This window comes from Salvelinus alpinus, chromosome 2 (assembly GCF_045679555.1).
Source record: "Salvelinus alpinus chromosome 2, SLU_Salpinus.1, whole genome shotgun sequence".
Taxonomy (NCBI): Eukaryota; Metazoa; Chordata; class Actinopteri; order Salmoniformes; family Salmonidae; genus Salvelinus; species Salvelinus alpinus.
The window spans coordinates 116,962,839-116,990,105 of NC_092087.1; the positions used below are offsets into that span (position 1 = coordinate 116,962,839).

Genomic DNA, 27,267 nt, shown 5'->3' on the forward strand with positions numbered 1-27,267 from the left:
CACACACACACACACACACACACAGAGAGAGAGAGAGAGATACATGACCCAGTGGCTAAGATACATGAGAAGAGAGTTGATGGTGATTCCACTGAGAATCAAACACTGACCTGATTACTGATATACGTTATTCACACACACAGACACACACACTGATACATGACCCAGTGGCTAAGATACATGAGAAGAGAGTTGATGGTGATTCCACTGAGAATCAAACACTGACCTGATTACTGATATACGTTATTCACACACACACACACACACACACACACTCTCTCTCTCATCCTACTGTCATCTCTATACATGCTAACCTCCCCTGTTATTGGTAATGGTGAGGAACAAAGATAATATCCCCAAGATATGCTAACCTCCCCTGTTATTGTTAATGGTGAGGAACAAAGATCATACCCCCAAGATATGCTAACCTCCCCTGTTATTGTTCATGGTGAGGAACAAAGATCATATCCCCAAGATATGCTAACCTCCCCTGTTATTGTTAATGGTGAAAGCTAGCATGGGTTACACTCTTAGTGTCTGTTTTTTTCTCTCCCCTCTCCCTCTCTCTCAGGACCTGGAGCATCCATCTGGTCTCTCCAACAGGATGCGGGGGGGTGGGGGTGTCGGAGGGGGGAGATGGGACACCCAGCCGGACTCCAGGACCCCTTACTCCACCCAGCCACCCCCTGGAGGTCAGTCACATACACCTCTGGAGTTTTAGCTTTTTGACTTTTATCATAGCAGTTAGCTTTTAGCCTATTATTTAGCAGTTAGCTGTAACCTAGCAGGTAGTTGTAACCTAGCGGTTAGCTTTAACCTAGCAGTTAGCTGTAACCTAGCAGGTAGCTGTAACCTAGCAGTTAGCTGTAACCTAGCAGGTAGTTGTAACCTAGCAGGTAGTTGTAACCTAGCAGTTAGCTGTAGCTGTAACTAGCAGTTAGCCTTTAGACTATTATTTAACAGTTAGTTGTAACCTAGCAGGTAGTTGTAACCTAGCAGGTAGCTGTAACCTAGCAGTTAGCTGTAACCTAGCAGGTAGCTGTAACCTAGCAGTTAGCTGTAACCTAGCAGGTAGCTGTAACCTAGCAGGTAGCTGTAACCTAGCAGTTAGCTGTAACCTAGCAGGTAGCTGTAACATAGCAGGTAGCTGTAACCTAGAAGTTAGCTGTAACCTAGCAGGTAGTTGTAACCTACCAGTTAGCTGTAACCTAGCAATTAATGGTTAGCCTAGCATTTAGCTATTAACTTATCAGTTTGTAGCCTTTGGCTAAGTGTTTAAGTTTTAGCATTAGCATTTAGCCAGTGGTGGAAAAAGTACCCAATTGTCCTACTTGAGTAAAAGTAAAGATTATTTAATGGAAAATGACTCAATTAAAAGTCACCCAGTAAAATATTACTTGAGTTAAAGTCTAAAAGTATTTGGTTTTAAATATACTTAAGTATCAAAAGTAAAAGTATGAATCATTTCACATTCCGTATATGAAGCAAACTAGATACACAGTTAGCCAGGGGCACACTCCAATACTCAGACATCATTTATAAAGGGAAAACAGAATTTATAAAGGGAAAACAGAATTTATAAAGGGAAAACAGAATTTATAAAGGGAAAACAGAATTTATAAAGGGAAAACAGAATTTATAAAGGGAAAACAGAATTTATAAAGGGAAAACAGAATTTATAAAGGGAAAACAGAATTTATAAAGGGAAAACAGAATTTATAAAGGGAAAACCAGCCACGTCGCGGACACTGCCGTCTTCCTCCACGACAAGCTAAACACCTTCTTCTTCGCTTCGAGGAAAACACAGTGCCACCGACGCTCATGAAGACAGTGAGCTCTCGTTCTCTGTGGTCGAACGTGAGTAAGACATTTAATCGCGTTAACCCTCGCAAGGCTGCCGGCCCAGAACGCACTCCTAGCCGCGTCCTCAGAGCATATCCAATCTCTCCCTGTCCCAATCTGTTGTCCCCACTCCTAGCCTCGTCCTCAGAGAGGACCAGCTGGAGTGTTGACAGACATATCCAATCTCTCCCTGTCCCAATCTGTTGTCCCCACTCCTAGCCGCGTCCTCAGAGCGGACCAGCTGGCTGGAGTGTTGACAGACATATCCAATCTCTCCCTGTCCCAATCTGTTGTCCCCACTCCTAGCCGCGTCCTCAGAGCGGACCAGCTGGCTGGAGTGTTGACAGACATATCCAATCTCTCCCTGTCCCAATCTGTTGTCCCCACTCCTAGCCGCGTCCTCAGAGCGGACCAGCTGGCTGGAGTGTTGACAGACATATCCAATCTCTCCCTGTCCCAATCTGTTGTCCCCACTCCTAGCCGCGTCCTCAGAGCGGACCAGCTGGCTGGAGTGTTGACAGACATATCCAATCTCTCCCTGTCCCAATCTGTTGTCCCCACTCCTAGCCTCGTCCTCAGAGAGGACCAGCTGGAGTGTTGACAGACATATCCAATCTCTCCCTGTTCCAATCTGTTGTCCCCACTTGCTTAAAGATGTCCACCATTGTTCCTTGTACCCAAGCAAGCGAATGTAACTAAATGACTATCGCCACGTAGCACTCACTTCTGTCATCAGGAAGTGCTTTGAGAGGCTAGTTAAGGATCATATCACTTCCACCTTACCTGACACCCTCGACCCACTTCAGTTTGCTTACCACCCCAACGGATGACGCAATCGCCATCGCACTGCCCTTCTGGACCAGAGGAATACCTATGTAAGAATGATGTCCCTCGACTATAGCTCAGCATTCAACACCATAGTACCCTCCAAGCTCATCACTAAGCTCAGGGTCCTGGGTCTGAATCCCGTCCTATGCAACTGGGTCCTGGACTTCCTGTCGGGCCATCCCCAGGTGGTGAAGGTAGGAAACAACATCTCCATGATCCTCAACATAGGGACCCCACAAGGGTGCGTGCTCAGCCCCCTCCGGTACCCCCTCCGGTACTCCCTGCTACACACATCTACCAACTCAATCATCAAGTTTGCAGACGACACAATAGTGGCATGATTACCAACAACGACGAGACAGCCTACAGGGAGGATGTGAGGGTCCTGGCAGGGAGGATGCGAGGAGTGGTGCCAGGAAAATAACCTTTTCCGTCAATGTCAACAAAACAAAGGAGCTGATCGTGGACTTCAGCAAAGGGAGCACGCCCCCAATCCAAGTAATAGGTCTATATTTCTTAATTATTTGATTTGTGTGTATTTGTGTGTATGTTAGGTATTACTGCACTGTTGAAGCTAGGAACATAAGCATTTTCGCTACACCTCTGATAAAATCTGCAAAATATGTGTACGCGATCAATAACATTTGATTTGATTTACAAACAAAGCATGTGTGCTTAGTGAGTCAGCCAGATCAGAGGCAGTAGGGATGACCAGGGATGTTCTCTTGATAAGTGTGTGAAATGGACCATTTTCCTGTCCTGCATTTTCCTGTCCTTTGATTGTCAGGGAAAATGTATGGAGTAAAAAGTACATTATTGTAGTGAAGTAAAAGTAAAAGTTAACAAAAATATAAATAGTATAGTACAGATAACCAAAAAAAACAGTGATATTTAAAGTAGTACATTAAAGTATTTTCAATTAAATACTTCCCACCACTGCATTTAGCCTGAAGCGTTGTTTTGTGTGTTTCCTTCAGCGGTGAGGGTTCTGCCGATGTTGCCGGTGGGCCCGGTGGCTCCGTTGGTCCCGGTGGCTCCGTTGGTCCCGGTGGCTCCGTTGGTCCCAGTGGTCCCGGTGGCTCCGGTGGCTTCTGTAGTAGATCAACAGCATGCTGTCATGGCCCAGCAGCAACACGCCATCATGAACCAACAGGCCATCATTATGGTACGTTACGTCTAACTTATTAACCATCATTATGGTACTGTAGGTTACGTCTAACTTATTCCCGTCCTCCCCTCTCCTCTCCCTCCCCTTCCTCTCCCCCTCCTCCCCCTGCCCCTCTTCCCTCCTCCCCAGGCCCAGCAGATGACAATGCAGGCCATGGCTTTAGTAACCTCCCCCATGTCCTCGCCTCCCACCTCCCCCCTCACCTCACCCCCCATGAGCCCCCTCCTCCCCGACTTTCTTCCCCCTAGCCCCTACACACACTTCCCCCCAAGCCCGTACGCTAGCATCACTCCTAGCTCTTATGCCACTTCCAGTCCAGCCAGCCCGTATGCAGTCATGCCTCCCAGTCCCTATACTGCTGCCCCTGCCACTTCCAGTCCAGCCAGCTTCCCTGACCCCTATCCTGCCCCCCAGAGCCAGACCCCTAGACCCAACTCCACTACCCAGCCTGCCCCTGTCTACCCTGGGGCTAGCCAGCCCACCAGTCCTGAGATACAGCCATATCCAGCCAGCCTCCCTGACCCCTATCCTGCCGCCCAGGTGAGTCTAAACGTACCTGAGTGTAGTACCTGTCCTCGTGGGAGACACTTTGAAGAACCCTTTTGGGTTCCAAGTATAATCCTTTCCACAGAGGGTTCTACAGGGAAACCGAATGGGTTCTTCAACGGGTTCTCCCATGGGGACAGCCAATGAACCCTTTTAGGAAGTCTTTTTCCTAAGAGTGTAGTACCTATACCTGCCCGGGTAAGACTTCAGGTTGACTGTGGTGTATCTGCAGGACGTTAGGTCTTCAGGTTGACCGTGGTGTGTCTGCAGGACGTTAGGACTTCAGGTTGACTGTGGTGTGTCTGCAGGACGTTAGGACTTCAGGTTGACTGTGGTGTATCTGCAGGACGTTAGGACTTCAGGTTGACTGTGGTGTATCTGCAGGACGTTAGGACTTCACGTTGACTGTGGAGTATCTGCAGGACGTTAGGACTTCAGGTTGACTGTGGTGTATCTGCAGGACGTTAGGACTTCAGGTTGACTGTGGTGTATCTACAGGACGTTAGGACTTCAGGTTGACTGTGGTGTATCTGCAGGACGTTAGGACTTCAGGTTGACTGTGGTGTATCTGCAGGACGTTAGGACTTCAGGTTGACTGTGGTGTATCTGCAGGACGTTAGGACTTCAGGTTGACTGTGGTGTATCTGCAGGATGTTAGGACTTCAGGTTGACTGTGGTGTATCTGCAGGACGTTAGGACTTCAGGTTGACTGTGGTGTATCTGCATGACGTTAGGACTTCAGGTTGACTGTGGTGTATCTGCAGGTCAGGACGTTAGGACTTCAGGTTGACTGTGGTGTATCTGCAGGACGTTAGGACTTCAGGTTGACTGTGGTGTATCTGCAGGACGTTAGGACTTCAGGTTGACTGTGGTGTATCTGCAGGTCAGGATGTTAAGACTTCAGGTTGACTGTGGGGTATCTGCAGGACGTTAGGACTTCAGGTTGACTGTGGTGTATCTGCAGGACGTTAGGACTTCAGGTGTGTGTTGTGTGGCTCCCTCCTCAGGCCAAGTCGGCAGGTAAAGACGGGGTTCCTCATCAGAAGTCTCCAGCCGTACCCATCAACAAGGAACCTGCCAGGAAGTTTGGTAATTAATAAATGTGTGCTTCTTATTGTGGCATATGATTTATAAGACGATCAGTCCTCTCTCCCTCTGTGATGTGTAGTCCCAGTGGTCACCAGTCCTCTCTCCGCAGTGGTGACCAGTCCTCTCTCCCCAGTGGTGACCAGTCCTCTCTCCCCAGTGGTGACCAGTCCTCTCTCCCCAGTGGTGACCAGTCCTCTCTCCCCAGTGGTGACCAGTCCTCTCTCCCCAGTGGTGACCAGTCCTCTCTCCCCAGTGGTGACCAGTTCTCTCTCCCCAGTGGTGACCAGTCCTCTCTCCCCAGTGGTGACCAGTCCTCTCTCCCCAGTGGTGACCAGTCCTCTCTCCCCAGTGGTGACCAGTCCTCTCTCCCCAGTGGTGACCAGTCCTCTCTCCCCAGTGGTCACCAGTCCTCTCTCCCCAGTGGTGACCAGTCCTCTCTCCCCAGTGGTGACCAGTCCTCTCTCCCCAGTGGTGACCAGTCCTCTCTCCCCAGTGGTGACCAGTCCTCTCTCCCCAGTGGTGACCAGTCCTCTCTCCCCAGTGGTGACCAGTCCTCTCTCTCTCTGTGATGTTTAGCCCCGGTGGTCACCAGTCCTGCACCCCCTGCTGCTGAGGTGGTGAAGTCATCAGTGTTGCCTCAGGTAGACATCGTCCCCAGCAGTAACATCAAGGATATCATCAGACAGTATGACTCTCCTCCGCCCCTGACTGATGCCCTACCGCCCGGCAAGAGGTCAGAGGTCACACAGCGCTCAGCATCATGAAAACTATATTCTGACTCCACTCTGCTTCTATTCTGTGTTCTATTCAGCTTCTATTCTGTGTTCTATTCTGACTCCAGACTACTCTGCTTCTATTCTGCTTCTATTCTGTGTTCTATTCTTGTTCTATTCTGACTCCAGACTATTCTGCTTCTCTTCTGCTTCTATTCTGCTTCTATTCAATTTGCATACATCTTCTATTCATCCTTATTCAGTCAGTCTTATTCCGTCAGTCTTATTCAGTCAGTCTTATTCAGTCTTATTCAGTCAGTCTTATTCAGTCTTATTCAGTTAGTCTTATTCAGTTAGTCATTTTCAGTCAGTCTTATTCAGTCAGTCTTATTCAGTCAGTCTTATTCAGTCAGTCATTTTCAGTCTGTCTTATTCAGTCTTATTCAGTCAGTATTTTTAGGTCTTATTCATTCATTCTTATTCTGTCAGTCTTATTCAGTCAGTCATTTTAAGTCAGTCTTATTCAGTCTTATTCATTCAGTATTATTAGGTCTTATTCATTCAGTCTTATTTAGTCTTATTCATCTGTATTCAGTCTTATTCAGTCTTATTTTGTTCTATTCAGTCTTATTCAGTCAGTCTTAATCAGAGTCTTATTCAGTCTTATTCAGTCTTAGTCAGTCAGTTTCAGTCTTCTTCAGTCTTATTCAGTCTAATTCAATCAGATGTATTCAGTCTATTTCAGTCAGTCTTATTCAGTCAGTCTTATTCAGTCTTATTCAGTCAGTCTTATTTAGTCTTATTCAGTCCATTTTTATTCAGTCAGTCTTATTCCGTCAGTTTTATTCCGTCAGTCTTATTCAGTCAGTATTATTCAGTCAGTCTTATTCAGTCAGTCTTATTTAGTCTTATTCAGTCCATTTTTATTCAGTCAGTCTTATTCAGTCAGTCTTATTCCGTCAGTCTTATTCAGTCAGTCTTTTTCAGTCAGTCGTATTCCTTCAGTCTTATTCCGTCAGTTTTATTCAGTCCATTTTTATTTAGTCAGTCTTATTCCGTCAGTCTTATTCAGTCAGTCTTATTCAGTCAGTCTTATTCCGTCAGTCTTATTCCGTCAGTCTTATTCCGTCAGTCTTATTCAGTCAGTCTTATTCCGTCAGTCTTATTCAGTCAGTCTTATTCAGTCAGTCTTATTCCGTCAGTCTTATTCAGTCAGTCTTATTCCGTCAGTCTTATTCCGTCAGTCTTATTCAGTCAGTCTTATTCAGTCAGTCTAATTCAGTCAGTCTTATTCAGTCAGTCTAATTCAGTCAGTCTAATTCAGTCAGTCTTATTCAGTCAGTCATTTTCAGTCAGTCTTATTCAGTCAGTATTATTAGGTCTTATTCATTCATTCTTATTCTGTCAGTCCTATTCAGTGAGTCATTTTCAGTCACTCCTATTCAGTCTTATTCAGTCAGTATTATTAGGTCTTATTCATTCAGTCTTATTTAGTCTTATTCAGGCTTATTCCATCTTATTCATCCGTATTCAGTCTTATTCAGTCTTATTTTGTTCTATTCAGTCTTATTCAGTCAGTCTTAATCAGTCAGTCTTATTCAGTCTTATTTAGTCTTATTCAGTCAGTCTTATTCAGTCAGTCTTATTCTGTCTTACTTCTTTAGTCTAATTCAGTCAGTCTTATTCAGTCAGTCTTATTCAGTCAGTCTTATTCAGTCTTATTCAGTCAGTCTTATTTAGTCTTATTCCGTCAGTTTTATTCCGTCAGTCTTATTCAGTCAGTATTATTCAGTCAGTTTTATTCAGTCAGTCTTATTTAGTCTTATTCAGTCCATTTTTATTCAGTCAGTCTTATTCAGTCAGTCTTATTCCGTCAGTCTTATTCAGTCAGTCTTTTTCAGTCAGTCGTATTCCTTCAGTCTTATTCCGTCAGTTTTATTCAGTCCATTTTTATTCAGTCAGTCTTATTCCGTCAGTCTTATTCCGCCAGTCTTATTCAGTCAGTCTTATTCCGTCAGTCTTATTCAGTCAGTCTTATTCAGTCAGTCTTATTCCGTCAGTCTTATTCAGTCAGTCTTATTCCGTCAGTCTTATTCCGTCAGTCTTATTCAGTCAGTCTTATTCAGTCAGTCTAATTCAGTCAGTCTAATTCCGTCAGTCTTATTCCGTCAGTCTTATTCAGTCAGTCTAATTCAGTCAGTCTTATTCAGTCAGTCATTTTCAGTCAGTCTTATTCAGTCAGTATTATTAGGTCTTATTCATTCATTCTTATTCTGTCAGTCTTATTCAGTCAGTAATTTTCAGTCAGTCTTATTCAGTCTTATTCAGTCAATATTATTAGGTCTTATTCATTCAGTCTTATTTAGTCTTATTCAGGCTTATTCCATCTTATTCAGTCTTATTCAGTCTTATTCAGTATTCAGTCTTTTGTTCTATTCAGTCTTATTCAGTCAGTCTTAATCAGTCAGTCTTATTCAGTCTTATTCAGTCTTATTCAGTCAGTCTTATTCAGTCAGTCTTATTCTGTCTTATTCTGTCTTCTTTAGTCTAATTCAGTCAGTCTTATTCAGTCAGTCTTATTCAGTCTTATTCAGTCAGTCTTATTCAGTCTTATTCAGTCAGTCTTATTTAGTCTTATTCAGTCCATTTTTATTCAGTCAGTCTTATTCCGTCAGTCTTATTCCGTCAGTCTTATTCACTCAGTCTTATTCACTCAGTCTTATTCCGTCAGTCTTATTCAGTCAGTCTTATTCAGTCAGTCTTATTCAGTCTGTCTTATTCAGTCAGTATATTCAGTCAGGCTTATTCAGTCAGTCATTTTCATTCAGTCTTATTCAGTCAGTCTTATTCAGTCAGTCATTTTCAGTCAGTCTTATTCAGTCTTATTCAGTCAGTATTATTAGGTCTTATTCATTCAGTCTTATTTAGTCTTATTCAGGCTTATTCCATCTTATTCAGTCTTTTTTAGTCTTATTCATCCATATTCAGTCTTATTCAGTCTTATTTTGTTCTATTCAGTCTTATTCAGTCTTATTCAGTCTTATTCAGTCAGTCTTATTCAGTCAGTCTTATTTCAGTCTTATTCAGTCTTATTCAGTCTTATTCAGTCAGTCTTATTCAGTCTAATTCATTCAGTCTTATTCAGTCAGTCTTATTCAGTCTTATTCAGTCAGTCTTATTCAGTCCATTTTTATTCAGTCAGTCTTATTCCGTCAGTCTTATTCCGTCAGTCTTATTCCGTCAGTCTTATTCCTTCAGTCGTATTCCGTCAGTCTTATTCAGTCAGTATTATTCAGTCAGTCTTATTCAGTCAGTCTTATTCAGTCTTATTCAGTCAGTCTTATTTAGTCTTATTCAGTCCATTTTTATTCAGTCAGTCTTATTCCGTCAGTCTTATTCCGTCAGTCTTATTCACTCAGTCTTATTCACTCAGTCTTATTCCGTCAGTCTTATTCAGTCAGTCTTATTCAGTCAGTCTTATTCAGTCTGTCTTATTCAGTCAGTATATTCAGTCAGGCTTATTCAGTCAGTCATTTTCATTCAGTCTTATTCAGTCAGTCTTATTCAGTCAGTCATTTTCAGTCAGTCTTATTCAGTCTTATTAAGTCAGTATTATTAGGTCTTATTCATTCAGTCTTATTTTCTTATTCAGGCTTATTCCATCTTATTCAGTCTTATTTTAGTCTTATTCATCCGTATTCAGTCTTATTCAGTCTTATTTTGTTCTATTCAGTCTTATTCAGTCAGTGTTATTCAGTCTTATTCAGTCAGTCTTATTCAGTCAGTCTTATTCAATCAGTCTTATTCAGTCTTCTTCAGTCTTATTCAGTCAGTCTTATTCAGTCTAATTCATTCAGTCTTATTCAGTCAGTCTTATTCAGTCTTATTCAGTCAGTCTTATTCAGTCCATTTTTATTCAGTCAGTCTTATTCCGTCAGTCTTATTCCGTCAGTCTTATTCCGTCAGTCTTATTCCTTCAGTCTTATTCCGTCAGTCTTATTCAGTCCATTTTTATTCAGTCAGTCTTCTTCAGTCTAATTCAGTCAGTCTTATTCAGTCAGTCTTATTTAGTCTTATTCAGTCCATTTTTATTCAGTCAGTCTTATTCCGTCAGTCTTATTCCGTCAGTCTTATTCAGTCAGTCTTATTCAGTCAGTCTTATTCCGTCAGTCTTATTCCGTCAGTCTTATTCAGTCAGTCTTATTTAGTCTTTTTCAGTCAGTCTTATTTAGTCTTATTCAGCCAGTCTTATTCAGTCAGTCTTATTCGGTCAGTCTTATTCAGTCAGTCTTATTCGGTCAGTCTTATTCAGTCAGTCTTATTCGGTCAGTCTTATTCAGTCAGTATTATTCAGTCAGTCTTATTCAGTCAGTCTTATTCAGTCAGTCTTATTCAGTCTTATTCAGTCAGTCTTATTCAGTCAGTCTTATTCAGTCAGTCTTATTCAGCCAGTCTTATTCAGTCAGTCTTATTCGGTCAGTCTTATTCAGTCAGTATTATTCAGTCAGTCTTATTCAGTCAGTATTATTCAGTCAGTCTTATTCAGTCTTATTCAGTCAGTCTTATTCAGTCTGTCTTATTCAGTCAGTATATTCAGTCAGGCTTATTCAGTCCGTCATTTTCATTCAGTCTTATTCAGTCAGTCTTATTCCGGCTTATTCCATCTTATTCAGTCTTTTTAAGTCTTATTCATCCGTATTCAGTCTTATTCAGTCTTATTTTGTTCTATTCAGTCTTATTCAGTCAGTGTTATTCAGTCTTATTCAGTCAGTCTTATTCAGTCAGTCTTATTCAATCAGTCTTATTCAGTCTTCTTCAGTCTTATTCAGTCAGTCTTATTCAGTCTAATTCATTCAGTCTTATTCAGTCAGTCTTATTCAGTCTTATTCAGTCAGTCTTATTCAGTCCATTTTTATTCAGTCAGTCTTATTCCGTCAGTCTTATTCCGTCAGTCTTATTCCGTCAGTCTTATTCCTTCAGTCGTATTCCGTCAGTCTTATTCAGTCAGTATTATTCAGTCAGTCTTATTCCGTCAGTCTTATTCAGTCCATTTTTATTCAGTCAGTCTTCTTCAGTCTAATTCAGTCAGTCTTATTCAGTCAGTCTTATTTAGTCTTATTCAGTCCATTTTTATTCAGTCAGTCTTATTCCGTCAGTCTTATTCCGTCAGTCTTATTCAGTCAGTCTTATTCAGTCAGTCTTATTCCTTCAGTCTTATTCCGTCAGTCTTATTCAGTCAGTCTTATTTAGTCTTTTTCAGTCAGTCTTATTTAGTCTTATTCAGCCAGTCTTATTCAGTCAGTCTTATTCGGTCAGTCTTATTCAGTCAGTCTTATTCGGTCAGTCTTATTCAGTCAGTCTTATTCGGTCAGTCTTATTCAGTCAGTATTATTCAGTCAGTCTTATTCAGTCAGTATTATTCAGTCAGTCTTATTCAGTCTTATTCAGTCAGTCTTATTCAGTCAGTCTTATTCAGTCAGTCTTATTCAGCCAGTCTTATTCAGTCAGTCTTATTCGGTCAGTCTTATTCAGTCAGTATTATTCAGTCAGTCTTATTCAGTCAGTATTATTCAGTCAGTCTTATTCAGTCTTATTCAGTCAGTCTTATTCAGTCTGTCTTATTCAGTCAGTATATTCAGTCAGGCTTATTCAGTCCGTCATTTTCATTCAGTCTTATTCAGTCAGTCTTATTCAGTCAGTCATTTTCAGTCAGTCTTATTCAGTCTTATTAGGTCAGTATTCATTCAGTCTTATTTAGTCTTATTCAGGCTTATTCCATCTTATTCAGTCTTATTTTAGTCTTATTCATCCGTATTCAGTCTTATTCAGTCTTATTTTGTTCTATTCAGTCTTATTCAGCCAGTCTTATTCAGTCAGTCTTATTCGGTCAGTCTTATTCAGTCAGTATTATTCAGTCAGTCTTATTCAGTCAGTATTATTCAGTCAGTGTTATTCAGTCTTATTCAGTCAGTCTTATTCAGTCAGTCTTATTCAATCAGTCTTATTCAGTCTTATTCAGTCTTCTTCAGTCTTATTCAGTCAGTCTTATTCAGTCTAATTCATTCAGTCTTATTCAGTCAGTTTTATTCAGTCTTATTCTGTCAGTCTTATTCCGTCAGTCTTATTCCTTCAGTCGTATTCCGTCAGTCTTATTCAGTCAGTATTATTCAGTCAGTCTTATTCCGTCAGTCTTATTCAGTCCATTTTTATTCAGTCAGTCTTCTTCAGTCTAATTTTGTCAGTCTTATTCAGTCAGTCTTATTTAGTCTTATTCAGTCCATTTTTATTCAGTCAGTCTTATTGCATCAGTCTTATTCCGTCAGTCTTATTCCGTCAGTCTTATTCAGTCAGTCTTATTCAGTCAGTCTTATTCCGTCAGTCTTATTCAGTCAGTCTTATTCAGTCAGTCTTATTTAGTCTTATTCAGTCAGTCTTATTCAGTCTTATTCAGTCTTATTCAGTCAGTCTTATTCGGTCAGTCTTATTCAGTCAGTCTTATTCAGTCAGTCTTATTCCGTCAGTCTTATTCAGTCCATTTTTATTCAGTCAGTCTTCTTCAGTCTAATTCAGTCAGTCTTATTCAGTCAGTCTTATTTAGTCTTATTCAGTCCATTTTTATTCAGTCAGTCTTATTCCATCAGTCTTATTCCGTCAGTCTTATTCCGTCAGTCTTATTCAGTCAGTCTTATTCAGTCAGTCTTATTCCGTCAGTCTTATTCAGTCAGTCTTATTTAGTCTTATTCAGTCAGTCTTATTTAGTCTTATTTAGCCAGTCTTATTCAGCCAGTCTTATTCAGCCAGTCTTATTCGGTCAGTCTTATTCAGTCAGTCTTATTCAGTCAGTATTATTCAGTCAGTCTTATTCAGTCTTATTCAGTCAGTCTTATTCAGTCATATTCAGTCCTCATGTCCTCTATGTGTAGGAGACCGGAGGGGAAGTTTATGAAGATACAGAATCCTCGTGATGAAGCTCTACAGATCCTCAAACCTCAGATGGACAACCCACCACCACCCCAGGTACACACACACACACACACACACACACACACACACACACACACACACACACACACACACACACACACACACACACACACACACACACACACACACTCACACTCACACTCTCTCACGCACACATACTCACACACACTCACACTCTCTCACACACACACTCACACACTCACACTCACACTCACACTCTCTCACGCACACATACTCACACACACTCACACTCACTCACACACACACTCACACACTCACACAAACACACTCAAACTCTCTCACACACACACTCACACTCTCTCACACACTCACACACACACAAACTCTCTCACACACACACTCACACACTCACACACTCACTCACACTCACACACACAGACACAGAAGAGACGTACACACACACACACATCACACAGAGAAATACTTACCCAGTTCTCTGGTATCTCTCTCCAGCCCAAGCGTCCGTTAGGCCCAAGCCCCTTGGCTCTAAAGGAAGCAGGGATGAACCCCACCAAGAGGTCCAAGAGGAGGGCCCCTGATCGCCCTGAACCACTCCCTCTACCAGGTACAACACTGACAGACAGCTTCATGTGTGGCTGGTTGTTCATTGACAGCTCTAAAGAACCAATGACTAAGGATAGTTGTTGAGTGACAACTCTCAGAACCAATGGCTGTGTCTGGTTGTTGAATGACCTCTCTAAGAACCAATTGCTGTGTGTGACTGTTGAGTGACAGCTCAAATATCCAACGACTGTGTGTTTGTGTGTAATGACAACTCTTTGAGCCAATGGGCTGTGTTTCTGGTTGTTGAGTGACAGCTCTTTGAGCCAATTGTGTTGTGCGTCTGGTTGTTGAGTCACAGCTGTGTGGTCCCATAGTATCGCGGGAGCTGCCAGTGGAGGCGGAGACTATTCAGACCCAGCTCCATCGCAGCACAACACAAGAACACTACACCTACAGCAACGTACCCTGGAAGATCTACCTCAGGAAGGAGGTACACACACACACACACCACACACACCACACACACCACACACACCACACACACACAACACAAGAACACTACACCGACACCAACGTACCCTGGAAGATCTACCTCAGGAAGGAGGTACACACACACACCACACACACAAACACCACACACACCACACACACACAACACAAGAACACTACACCTACACCAACGTACCCTGGAAGATCTACCTCAGGAAGGAGGTACACACACACACCACACACACACACACCACACACACCACACACACACAACACAAGAACACTACACCTACACCAACGTACCCTGGAAGATCTACCTCAGGAAGGAGGTACACACACACCACACACACACACCACACACACCACACACACCACACACACACAACACAAGAACACTACACCGACACCAACGTACCCTGGAAGATCTACCTCAGGAAGGAGGTACACACACACACCACACACACACACACCACACACACCACACACACACAACACAAGAACACTACACCTACAGCAACGTACCCTGGAAGATCTACCTCAGGAAGGAGGTACACACACACACCACACACACACACACCACACACACCACACACACACAACACAAGAACACTACACCTACACCAACGTACCCTGGAAGATCTACCTCAGGAAGGAGGTACACACCACACACACACACACACACACACACACCACACACACCACACACACGCACCACAACACAAGAACACTACACCTACAGCAACGTACCCTGGAAGATCTACCTCAGGAAGGAGGTACACACACACACCACACACACACACACCACACACACCACACACACACAACACAAGAACACTACACCTACACCAACGTACCCTGGAAGATCTACCTCAGGAAGGAGGTACACACCACACACACACACACACACACACACACCACACACACGCACCACAACACAAGAACACTACACCTACACCAACGTACCCTGGAAGATCTACCTCAGGAAGGAGGTACACACACACACCACACACACACACACACAAGGGTGTAAATAGTCTGGGGAGCCATTTGATTAGCTGTTCATGAGTCTTATGTCTTGGGGGTAGAAGCTGTTAATGATCCTCTTGGACCTGGACCTGGAGCTCCGGTACCGCCTGCTGTGGGGTAGCAGAGAGAACAGTCTATGACTGGGGTGGCTGGAGTCTTATGTCTTGGGGGTAGAAGCTGTTAATGATCCTCTTGGACCTGGACCTGGAGCTCCGGTACCGCCTGCTGTGGGGTAGCAGAGAGAACAGTCTATGACTGGGGTGGCTGGAGTCTTATGTCTTGGGGGTAGAAGCTGTTAATGATCCTCTTGGACCTGGACGTGGAGCTCCGGTACCGCCTGCTGTGGGGTAGCAGAGAGAACAGTCTATGACTGGGGTGGCTGGAGTCTTATGTCTTGGGGGTAGAAGCTGTTAATGATCCTCTTGGACCTGGACCTGGAGCTCCGGTACCGCCTGCTGTGGGGTAGCAGAGAGAACAGTCTATGACTGGGGTGGCTGGAGTCTTATGTCTTGGGGGTAGAAGCTGTTAATGATCCTCTTGGACCTAGACCTGGAGCTCCGGTACCGCCTGCTGTGGGGTAGCAGAGAGAACAGTCTATGACTGGGGTGGCTGGAGTCTTATGTCTTGGGGGTAGAAGCTGTTAATGATCCTCTTGGACCTGGACCTGGAGCTCCGGTACCGCCTGCTGTGGGGTAGCAGAGAGAACAGTCTATGACTGGGGTGGCTGGAGTCTTATGTCTTGGGGGTAGAAGCTGTTAATGATCCTCTTGGACCTGGACCTGGAGCTCCGGTACCGCCTGCTGTGGGGTAGCAGAGAGAACAGTCTATGACTGGGGTGGCTGGAGTCTTATGTCTTGGGGGTAGAAGCTGTTAATGATCCTCTTGGACCTGGACCTGGAGCTCCGGTACCGCCTGCTGTGGGGTAGCAGAGAGAACAGTCTATGACTGGGGTGGCTGGAGTCTTATGTCTTGGGGGTAGAAGCTGTTAATGATCCTCTTGGACCTGGACGTGGAGCTCCGGTACCACCTGCTGTGGGGTAGCAGAGAGAACAGTCTATGACTGGGGTGGCTGGAGTCTTATGTCTTGGGGGTAGAAGCTGTTAATGATCCTCTTGGACCTGGACCTGGAGCTCCGGTACCGCCTGCTGTGGGGTAGCAGAGAGAACAGTCTATGACTGGGGTGGCTGGAGTCTTATGTCTTGGGGGTAGAAGCTGTTAATGATCCTCTTGGACCTGGACCTGGAGCTCCGGTACCGCCTGCTGTGGGGTAGCAGAGAGAACAGTCTATGACTGGGGTGGCTGGAGTCTTATGTCTTGGGGGTAGAAGCTGTTAATGATCCTCTTGGACCTGGACGTGGAGCTCCGGTACCGCCTGCTGTGCGACAGCAGAGAGAACAGTCTATGACTGGGGTGGCTGGAGTCTTATGTCTTGGGGGTAGAAGCTGTTAATGATCCTCTTGGACCTGGACCTGGAGCTCCGGTACCGCCTGCTGTGGGGTAGCAGAGAGAACAGTCTATGACTGGGGTGGCTGGAGTCTTATGTCTTGGGGGTAGAAGCTGTTAATGATCCTCTTGGACCTGGACCTGGAGCTCCGGTACCGCCTGCTGTGGGGTAGCAGAGAGAACAGTCTATGACTGGGGTGGCTGGAGTCTTATGTCTTGGGGGTAGAAGCTGTTAATGATCCTCTTGGACCTAGACCTGGAGCTCCGGTACCGCCTGCTGTGCGACAGCAGAGAGAACAGTCTATGACTGGGGTGGCTGGAGTCTTATGTCTTGGGGGTAGAAGCTGTTAATGATCCTCTTGGACCTGGACCTGGAGCTCCGGTACCGCTTGCTGTGGGGTAGCAGAGAGAACAGTCTATGACTTGGGTGGCTGGAGTCTTTGACAATTCTTTGGGTCTTCCTCTGACACCGCCTGGTATAGAGGTCCTGGATGGCAGGGAGCTTGACCCCGGTGATGTACTGGACTGTACGCACTACCCTCTGTAGTGCCTTGCGGTCGGAGGCCAAGCAGTTGCCATACACGGCAGCGATGCAACCTATCAGGATGCTGTCGATGGTGCAGCTATAAAACCTTTTGAGGATCTGAGAACCCATGCCAAATCTTTTCTACCCTAAAGACAGCTTCAACCACCCCCTGGTGCTGGACCTCATATTCAGTTCTAACGTCAGTGTGTTCCTGGTTTCAGGTGTTCTACCCTAAAGACAGCTTCAACCACCCCCTGGTGCTGGACCTCATATTCAGTTCTAACGTCAGTGTGTTCCTGGTTTCAGGTGTTCTACCCTAAAGACATCTTCAACCACCCCCTGGTGCTGGACCTCATATTCAGTTCTAACGTCAGTGTGTTCCTGGTTTCAGGTGTTCTACCCTAAAGACATCTTCATCCACCCCCTGGTGCTGGACCTCATATTCAGTTCTAACGTCAGTGTGTTCCTGGTTTCAGGTGTTCTACCCTAAAGACAGCTTCAACCACCCCCTGGTGCTGGACCTCATATTCAGTTCTAACGTCAGTGTGTTCCTGGTTTCAGGTGTTCTACCCTAAAGACATCTTCAACCACCCCCTGGTGCTGGACCTCATATTCAGTTCTAACGTCAGTGTGTTCCTGGTTTCAGGTGTTCTACCCTAAAGACATCTTCAACCACCCCCTGGTGCTGGACCTCATATTCAGTTCTAACGTCAGTGTGTTCCTGGTTTCAGGTGTTCTACCCTAAAGACATCTTCATCCACCCCCTGGTGCTGGACCTCATATTCAGTTCTAACGTCAGTGTGTTCCTGGTTTCAGGTGTTCTACCCTAAAGACAGCTTCAACCACCCCCTGGTGCTGGACCTCATATTCAGTTCTAACGTCAGTGTGTTCCTGGTTTCAGGTGTTCTACCCTAAAGACAGCTTCAACCACCCCCTGGTGCTGGACCTCATATTCAAACAGGTGGGACAGTTGGTTTTTAATAACATATTGAACTGTCATAATATACACTGTTATCATATTCCTGTAACACTGTTATCATATTCCTGTAACACTGTTATCATATTCCTGTATCACTGTTATCATATTCCTGTATCACTGTTATCATATTCCTGTAACACTGTTATCATATTCCTGTATCACTGTTATCATATTCCTGTATCACTGTTATCATATTCCTGTATCACTGATATCATATTCCTGTATCACTGTTATCATATTCCTGTAACACTGTTATCATATTCCTGTATCACTGATATCATATTCCTGTATCACTGATATCATATTCCTGTATCACTGTTATCATATTCCTGTATCACTGTTATCATATTCCTGTATCACTGATATCATATTCCTGTATCACTGATATCATATTCCTGTATCACTGTTATCATATTCCTGTAACACTGTTATCATATTCCTGTAACACTGTTATCATATTCCTGTAACACTGTTATCATATTCCTGTAACACTGTTATCATATTCCTGTATCACTGTTATCATATTCCTGTAACACTGTTATCATATTCCTGTTATCATATTCCTGTATCACTGTTATCATATTCCTGTAACACTGTTATCATATTCCTGTATCACTGTTATCATATTCCTGTAACACTGTTATCATATTCCTGTAACACTGTTATCATATTCCTGTAACACTGTTATCATATTCCTGTAACACTGTTATCATATTCCTGTAACACTGTTATCATATTCCTGTAACACTGTTATCATATTCCTGTAACACTGTTATCATATTCCTGTTATCATATTCCTGTAACACTGTTATCATATTCCTGTATCACTGTTATCATATTTCTGTAACACTGTTATCATATTCCTGTATCACTGTTACCATATTCCTGTATCACTGTTATCATATTCCTGTAACACTGTTATCATATTCCTGTAACACTGTTATCATATTCCTGTAACACTGTTATCATATTCCTCTATCACTGTTATCATATTCCTGTATCACTGTTATCATATTCCTGTAACACTGTTATCATATTCCTGTATCACTGTTATCATATTCCTGTAACACTGTTATCATAGTCCTGTAACACTGTTATCATATTCCTGTTATCATATTCCTGTAACACTGTTATCATATTCCTGTTATCATATTCCTGTAACACTGTTATCATATTCCTGTAACACTGTTATCATATTCCTGTAACACTGTTATCATATTCCTGTATCACTGTTATCATATTCCTGTAACACTGTTATCATATTCCTGTAACACTGTTATCATATTCCTCTAACACTGTTATCATATTCCTGTATCACTGTTATCATATTCCTGTATCACTGTTATCATATTCCTGTAACACTGATATCATATTCCTGTTATCATATTCCTGTATCACTGTTATCATATTCCTCTAACACTGTTATCATATTCCTCTATCACTGATATCATATTCCTCTATCACTGATATCGTATTCCTGTAACACTGTTATCATATTCCTGTATCACTGTTATCATATTCCTGTATCACTGTTATCATATTCCTGTAACACTGTTATCATATTCCTGTTATCATATTCCTGTATCACTGTTATCATATTCCTGTATCACTGTTATCATATTCCTCTAACACTGTTATCATATTCCTCTATCACTGATATCGTATTCCTGTAACACTGTTATCATATTCCTGTATCACTGTTATCATATTCCTCTATCACTGTTCTCATATTCCTGTAACACTGTTACCATATTCCTGTAACACTGTTATCATATTCCTGTAACACTGTTATCATATTCCTGTAACCCTGTTATCATATTCCTGTAACACTGTTATCATATTCCTGTATCACTGTTATCATATTCCTGTTATCATATTCCTGTAACACTGTTATCATATTCCTGTAACACTGTTATCATATTCTGTTATCATATTCCTGTAACACTGTTATCATATTCCTGTAACCCTGTTATCATATTCCTGTAACACTGTTATCATATTCCTGTATCACTGTTATCATATTCCTGTTATCATATTCCTGTAACACTGTTATCATATTCCTGTAACACTGTTATCATATTCTGTTCTCATATTCCTGTAACACTGTTATCATATTCCTGTAACACTGTTATCATATTCCTGTAACACTGTTATCATATTCCTGTATCACTGTTATCATATTCCTGTATCACTGATATCATATTCCTGTTATCATATTCCTGTAACACTGTTATCATATTCCTGTATCACTGTTATCATATTCCTGTAACACAGTTATCATATTCCTGTAACACTGTTACCATATTCCTGTATCACTGTTATCATATTCCTGTAACACTGTTACCATATTCCTGTATCACTGTTATCATATTCCTGTAACACTGTTATCATATTCCTGTATCACTGTTATCATATTCCTGTAACACTGTTATCATATTCCTGTATCACTGATATCATATTCCTGTATCACTGTTATCATATTCCTGTATCACTGATATCATATTCCTGTATCACTATTCTAACATGGTTATTAATGACCTACCACGCTGCTACACTTTAAGCCATTTGAGCTCGATCGCTGTCACAAGACGTAACCACTGCACCACAGCAGGACTCTCTCCTGTCCTGTAGAATAGTGAGTCTTCTTAATATACTCTCTCTCCTCCTCTCTTCTCCTCTCTTCTCCTCCTCTCTCCTCTCCTCTCTCTCCTCCTCTCCACCTCTCCTCCTCTCCTCTCTCCTCTCTCCTCTCTCTTCTTCTCCTCTCCAGATAGTGAATGACACTCTGTCTCAGGCATGTGTTAGAATCTCCAATCAGGAGAGGATGAAGATGAAGTCACTGTTTGGTGAGTCAACTACATTACCCACACTGCTCTGGGTGAAAGGAATACATGTGTATGTTCACTGAAAATGCAATTTTCTTCCTGTTTAAATCCCGTGTGGCTCAGTTGGTAGAGCGTGGCACCTGCAACACCAGGGCTGTGGGTTTGATTCCCACGTGGGACCGGTATGAAAATGTATTCAGTACTGTAAGTTGATCTGGATAAGAGAGTCCGCTGAATTACTAAGACGGACTTGTGTCTAACAGAGAAACATGGCGTAGAGCATAACATGGACACGGTGGACGAGGCGGTGAAGACGGAGGTTGTCACAACTGCCAAGGAATCCTGGGATATCTATTTCTCATGCCTATTTCCTGCCTCTGTGAGTCACATGACTTCCTACTGTACCACATGACTTCTTGTTGCATCACATGACGTCCTGTTGCATCACATGACTTCCTGTTGCTCCACATGACTTCCTGTTGCATCACATGACTTCCTGTTGCATCACATGACTTCCTGTTGCGCCACATGACTTCCTGTTGCTCCACATGCCGTCTGGTTGCATCACATGACTTCCTGTTGCGCCACATGACTTCCTGTTGCTCCACATGCCGTCTGGTTGCACCACATGACGTCCTGTTGCACCACATGACTTCCTGTTGCTCCACATGCCGTCTGGTTGCACCACATGACTTCCTGTTGCACCACATGACTTCCTGTTGCTTGACCTGTGTGTGTCAGACCTCTCATCTATGTGTGTAATGTCAGTGTAGTTTAATCCACCACCGTTTATGTGTGGTGTGTGTGTGTGTGTGTGTGTGTGTGTGTGTGTGTGTGTGTGTGTGTGTGTGTGTGTGTGTGTGTGTGTGGTGTGTGTGTGTGTGTGTGGTGTGTGTGTGTGTGTGTGTGTGTGTGTGTGTGTGTGTGTGTGTGTGTGTGTGTGCGTGTGCGTGTGTAGGGTAGCGCAGGTACAGGTGTACAGGTGTTGTCTGTGTCTCACACCGGGATCAAGCTCCTGAAGACAGTGAAGAGCAGCACTACAGAGTCGGACTACTTCAGAGTCCTAAGACATTACACGTACGTACCACTAACCCTACTACTACCTTACACGTACGTACCACTAACCCTACTACTACATTACACGTACGTACCACTAACCCTACTACTACATTACACGTACGTACCACTAACCCTACTACTACATTACACGTACGTACCACTAACCCTACTACTACATTACACGTACGTACCACTAACCCTACTACTACCTTACACTAGTGTCTCTCTGTCTCCATAGTTACGTTGTCTCTCTGTCTCCGTAGTTACGTTGTCTCTCTGTCTCCGTAGCTACATTGTCTCTTTGTCTCCATAGTTACGTTGTCTCTCTGTCTCCATAGTTACGTTGTCTCTCTGTCTCCGTAGTTACGTTGTTTCTCTGTCTCCGTAGCTACGTTGTCTCTCTGTCTCCATAGTTACGTTGTCTCTCTGTCTCCGTAGCTACGCGGACATCCTTTTTTTGACCGTACCGTCAGAGAACATGCTGGAGTTTAATCTGACCAATGAGAAGCTGATTCTGTTCTCAGCCAAGGCTCCACAGGTCAAACACATGGTGGACGTCTTCATCACTGAGATCAAGAAGGTGAGACACACAATAGTAATTAATACTAACACACAATACTAATTAATACTAACACACAGTACTAATTAATACTAACACACAATACTAATTAATACTAACACACAGTACTAATTAATACTAACACACAGTACTAATTAATACTAACACACAGCTACTTCATCACTGAGATCAAGAAGGTGAGACACACAATACTAATTAATACTAATACACAGTACTAATTAATACTAACACACATTACTAATTAATACTAACACACAATACTAATTAATACTAACACACAGTACTAATTAATACTAACACACAATACTAATTAATACTAACACACAGTACTAATTAATACTACCACACAATACTAATTAATACTAACACACAACTACTTCATCACTGAGACCAAGAAGGTGAGACACACAATACTAATTAATACTAGCACACAATACTAATTAATACTAACACACAATACTAATTAATACTAACACACAATACTAATTAATACTAACACACAATACTAATTAATACTAGCGCACAGTACTAATTAATACTAACACACAGTACTAATTAATACTAGCACACAATACTAATTATTACTAACACACAATACTAATTAATACTAACACACAACTACTTCATCGCTGAGATCGAGAAGGTGAGACACACAATACTAATTAATACTACCACACAATAGTAATTAATACTAACACACAATAGTAATTAATACTAACACACAACTACTGTATTACTGGGATCAAGAAGGTGAGACACACAATAGTAATTAATACTAACACACAATACTAATTAATACTAACACACAGTACTAATTAATACTAACTCACAACGACTTTATTACTGAGATCAAGAAGGTGAGACACACAATAGTAATTAATACTAACACACAATACTAATTAATACTAACACACAGCACTAATTAATACTAACTCACAACTACTTTATTACTGAGATCAAGAAGGTGAGACACACAATACTAATTAATACTAACACACAGTACTAATTAATACTAACTCACAACTACTTTATTACTGAGATCAAGAAGGTGAGACACACAATACTAATTAATACTAACACAGTACTAATTAATACTAACACACAGCTACTTTATTACTGAGATTAAGAAGGTACACACACAATACTAATTAATACTAGCACACAATACTAATTAATACTAACACACAGTACTAATTAATACTAACACACAATACGAATTAATACCAACACATAATACTAATTACTACTGACACACAATGCTAATTAATACTAACACACGGTACTAATTAATACTAGCACACAATACAAATTAATACTACCGCACAATACTAATTAATACTAACACACGATACTAATTAATACTGACACACAATACTAATTAATACTAACACACAATACTAATTAATACTAACACACACCTACTTCATTACTGAGATCAAGAAGGTAAACACACAATACTAATTAATACTAACCCACAACTACTTTATTACTTTGATATTATAATGTCTGAATATAAACATACATGTTGTACCATCTATCCAGGGTTTCTGTATTTTATAATGTCTGAATATAAACATACTCGTCTCTCTCCTCCCCTCCTCCCTCTCTCTCCAATCCTCCTCTTCCCTCCCTCCTCCCTGTCTCCACTCCTCCTCTCCTCCTCCTCTCCCCTCCCCCTCTCCCCCCCTCCCCCTCTCCCCCCCTCTCCCTCCTCCCCTCCCTCCCCCTCTCCCCTCCTCCTCTTCCAGGACTCTGAGTATGTGGTAGCAGAGCGTAACTTTGTGACAGACGAGCGTCCTCTGCTCACTTTCCATAAAGGTGACATCATCAGGCTGCAGGTCACGGAAGGACTCGAAAAGGGTGAGCCCCGCCCCCCATGCACACTGATGACATCACAGCCCAACACACATACGTCCTCTAACTATAACTGTGTGTGTGTGTGTGTGTGTGTGTGTGTGTGTGTGTGTGTGTGTGTGTGTGTGTGTGTGTGTGTGTGTGTGTGTGTGTGTGTGTGTGTGTGTGTGTGTGTGTGTGTTACAGGGTACAGCTACGGCTCTGTTGTGAGGAAGAAGGTGGTGTTTCTGGAGGAGATGAAGAGAGACACGCCAGACTTTGGTGAGACAACATCTCTCTCCTCTTCCTCCACCTCATATCTCTCCTCCTACTCCACCTCATCTCTCTCCTCTTCCTCCACCTCATCTGTCTCTCCTCTTCCTCCACCTCATCTGTCTCTCCTCTTCCTCCACCTCATCTCTCTCTCCTCTTCCTCCATCTCATCTCTCTCCTCTTCCTTCACCTCATCTATCTCCTCTTCCTCCACCTCATCTCTCTCTCCTCTTCCTCCACCTCATCTCTCTCCTCTTCCTCCACCTCATATCTCTCCTCCTACTCCACCTCATCTCTCTCCTCTTCCTCCACCTCATCTGTCTCTCCTCTTCCTCCACCTCATCTGTCTCTCCTCTTCCTCCACCTCATCTCTCTCTCCTCTTCCTCCACCTCATCTCTCTCCTCTTCCTTCACCTCATCTATCTCCTCTTCCTCCACCTCATCTCTCTCCTCTTCCTCCACCTCATCTCTCTCCTCTCCTCTCCTGTCCTCTCCCTCCACCTCATCTCTCTCTCCTCTTCCTCCACCTCATCTCTCTCTCCTCTTCCTCCACCTCATCTCTCTCCCCTTCCTCCACCTCATCCCTCTCTCCTCTTCCTCCACCTCATCTCTCTCCTCTTCCTCCACCTCATCTCTCTCCTCTCCTCTCCTCTCCTCTCCTGTCCTCTCCCTCCACCTCATCTCTCTCTCCTCTTCCTCCACCTCATCTCTCTCTCCTCTTCCTCCACCTCATCTCTCTCCCCTTCCTCCACCTCATCCCTCTCTCCTCTTCCTCCACCTCATCTCTCTCCTCTTCCTCCACCTCATCTCTCTCCTCTTCCTCCACCTCATCTCTCTCCTCTTCCTCCACCTCATCTCTCTCCTCTCCTCTCCTCTCCTCTCCTCTCCTCTCCTCTCCTCTCCTGTCCTCTCCCTCCACCTCATCTCTCTCCTCTTCCTCTACCTCGTCTCTCTCTCCTCTTCCTCCACCTCATCTCTCTCTCCTCTTCCTCCACCTCATCTCTCTCTCCTCTTCCTCCACCGCATCTCTCACTCCTCTTCCTCCACCGCATCTCTCTCCTCTTCCTCCACCTCATCTCTCTCCTCTTCCTCCACCTCATCTCTCTCCTCTTCCTCCACCTCATCTCTCTCTCCTCTTCCTCCACCTCATCTCTCTCTCCTCTTCCTCCACCTCATCTCTCTCCTCTTCCTCCACCTCATCTCTCTCTCCTCTTCCTCCACCTCATCTCTCTCCTCTTCCTCCACCTCATCTCTCTCCTCTTCCTCCACCTCATCTCTCTCTCCTCTTCCTCCACCTCATCTCTCTCCTCTTCCTCCACCTCATCTCTCTCTCCTCTTCCTCCACCTCATCTCTCTCCTCTTCCTCCACCTCATCTCTCTCTCCTCTTCCTCCACCCCATCTCTCTCTCCTCTTCCTCCACCTCATCTCTCTCCTCTTCCTCCACCTCATCTCTCTCCTCTTCCTTCACCTCATCTCTCTCTCCTCTTCCTTTACCTCATCTCTCTCCTCTTCCTCCACCTCATCTCTCTCCTCTTCCTCCACCTCCACCTCATCTATCCATACGTCTCCCCTGTCTGTTGTTCTACCAGGCTGGAAGTTTGGAGGGGTGTTTGGTCGTGCAGGGGCGTTCCCGACAGATTGTGTCCGTCCCGTCGCCGCCCCTGACTTCCTGTCCCTCCCGGCCGACCGCAGGGCGGAGCTTAAAGGAGGAGCAGGGCGGGTTGCCGTGACATCAGCTATGGCTGTGGCCGTGGCGTCCAGCGCGGCCGCTCACGAGATAGACCCCACCCTGGAGGTACACACTGACACACACACACACTGTAGTACTGTACAGACACACTGATAGACCCCACCCTGGAGGTACACACTGACACACACACACACTGTAGTACTGTACAGACACACTGATAGACCCCACCCTGGAGGTACACACTGACACACACACACACTGTAGTACTGTACAGACACACTGATAGACCCCACCCTGGAGGTACACACTGACACACACACACACTGTAGTACTGTACAGACACACTGATAGACCCCACCCTGGAGGTACACACTGACACACACACACACACACTGTAGTACTGTACAGACACACTGATAGACCCCACCCTGGAGGTACACACTGACACACACACACACACTGTAGTACTGTACAGACACACTGATAGACCCCACCCTGGAGGTACACACTGACACACACACACACACTGTAGTACTGTACAGACACACTGATAGACCCCACCCTGGAGGTACACACTGACACACACACACACACTGTAGTACTGTACAGACACACTGATAGACCCCACCCTGGAGGTACACACTGACACACACACACACTGTAGTACTGTACAGACACACTGATAGACCCCACCCTGGAGGTACACACTGACACACACACACACTGTAGTACTGTACAGACACACTGATAGACCCCACCCTGGAGGTACACACTGACACACACACACACACACACTGTAGTACTGTACAGACACACTGATAGACCCCACCCTGGAGGTACACACTGAC

The 27,267-nt window shown here is 43.7% G+C and overlaps 1 protein-coding gene across 1 annotated transcript in view; it reads left to right on the forward strand.

The window, feature by feature from the left end:
* myo15ab (myosin XVAb) overlaps positions 1-27,267 on the forward strand; it is a 216,512-nt gene that overhangs the window by 150,751 nt on the left and 38,494 nt on the right. The window contains exons 40-55 of the mRNA XM_071347544.1: positions 572-692; positions 3,648-3,835; positions 3,968-4,378; positions 5,398-5,473; positions 6,050-6,206; positions 13,110-13,203; positions 13,645-13,756; positions 14,070-14,185; positions 18,081-18,140; positions 20,929-21,004; positions 21,247-21,362; positions 21,942-22,060; positions 22,481-22,622; positions 24,371-24,482; positions 24,663-24,737; positions 26,319-26,524. Coding sequence (XP_071203645.1) covers positions 572-692; positions 3,648-3,835; positions 3,968-4,378; positions 5,398-5,473; positions 6,050-6,206; positions 13,110-13,203; positions 13,645-13,756; positions 14,070-14,185; positions 18,081-18,140; positions 20,929-21,004; positions 21,247-21,362; positions 21,942-22,060; positions 22,481-22,622; positions 24,371-24,482; positions 24,663-24,737; positions 26,319-26,524 — 2,181 coding nt within the window. The remainder of the gene's footprint in view (positions 1-571; positions 693-3,647; positions 3,836-3,967; positions 4,379-5,397; positions 5,474-6,049; positions 6,207-13,109; positions 13,204-13,644; positions 13,757-14,069; positions 14,186-18,080; positions 18,141-20,928; positions 21,005-21,246; positions 21,363-21,941; positions 22,061-22,480; positions 22,623-24,370; positions 24,483-24,662; positions 24,738-26,318; positions 26,525-27,267) is intronic.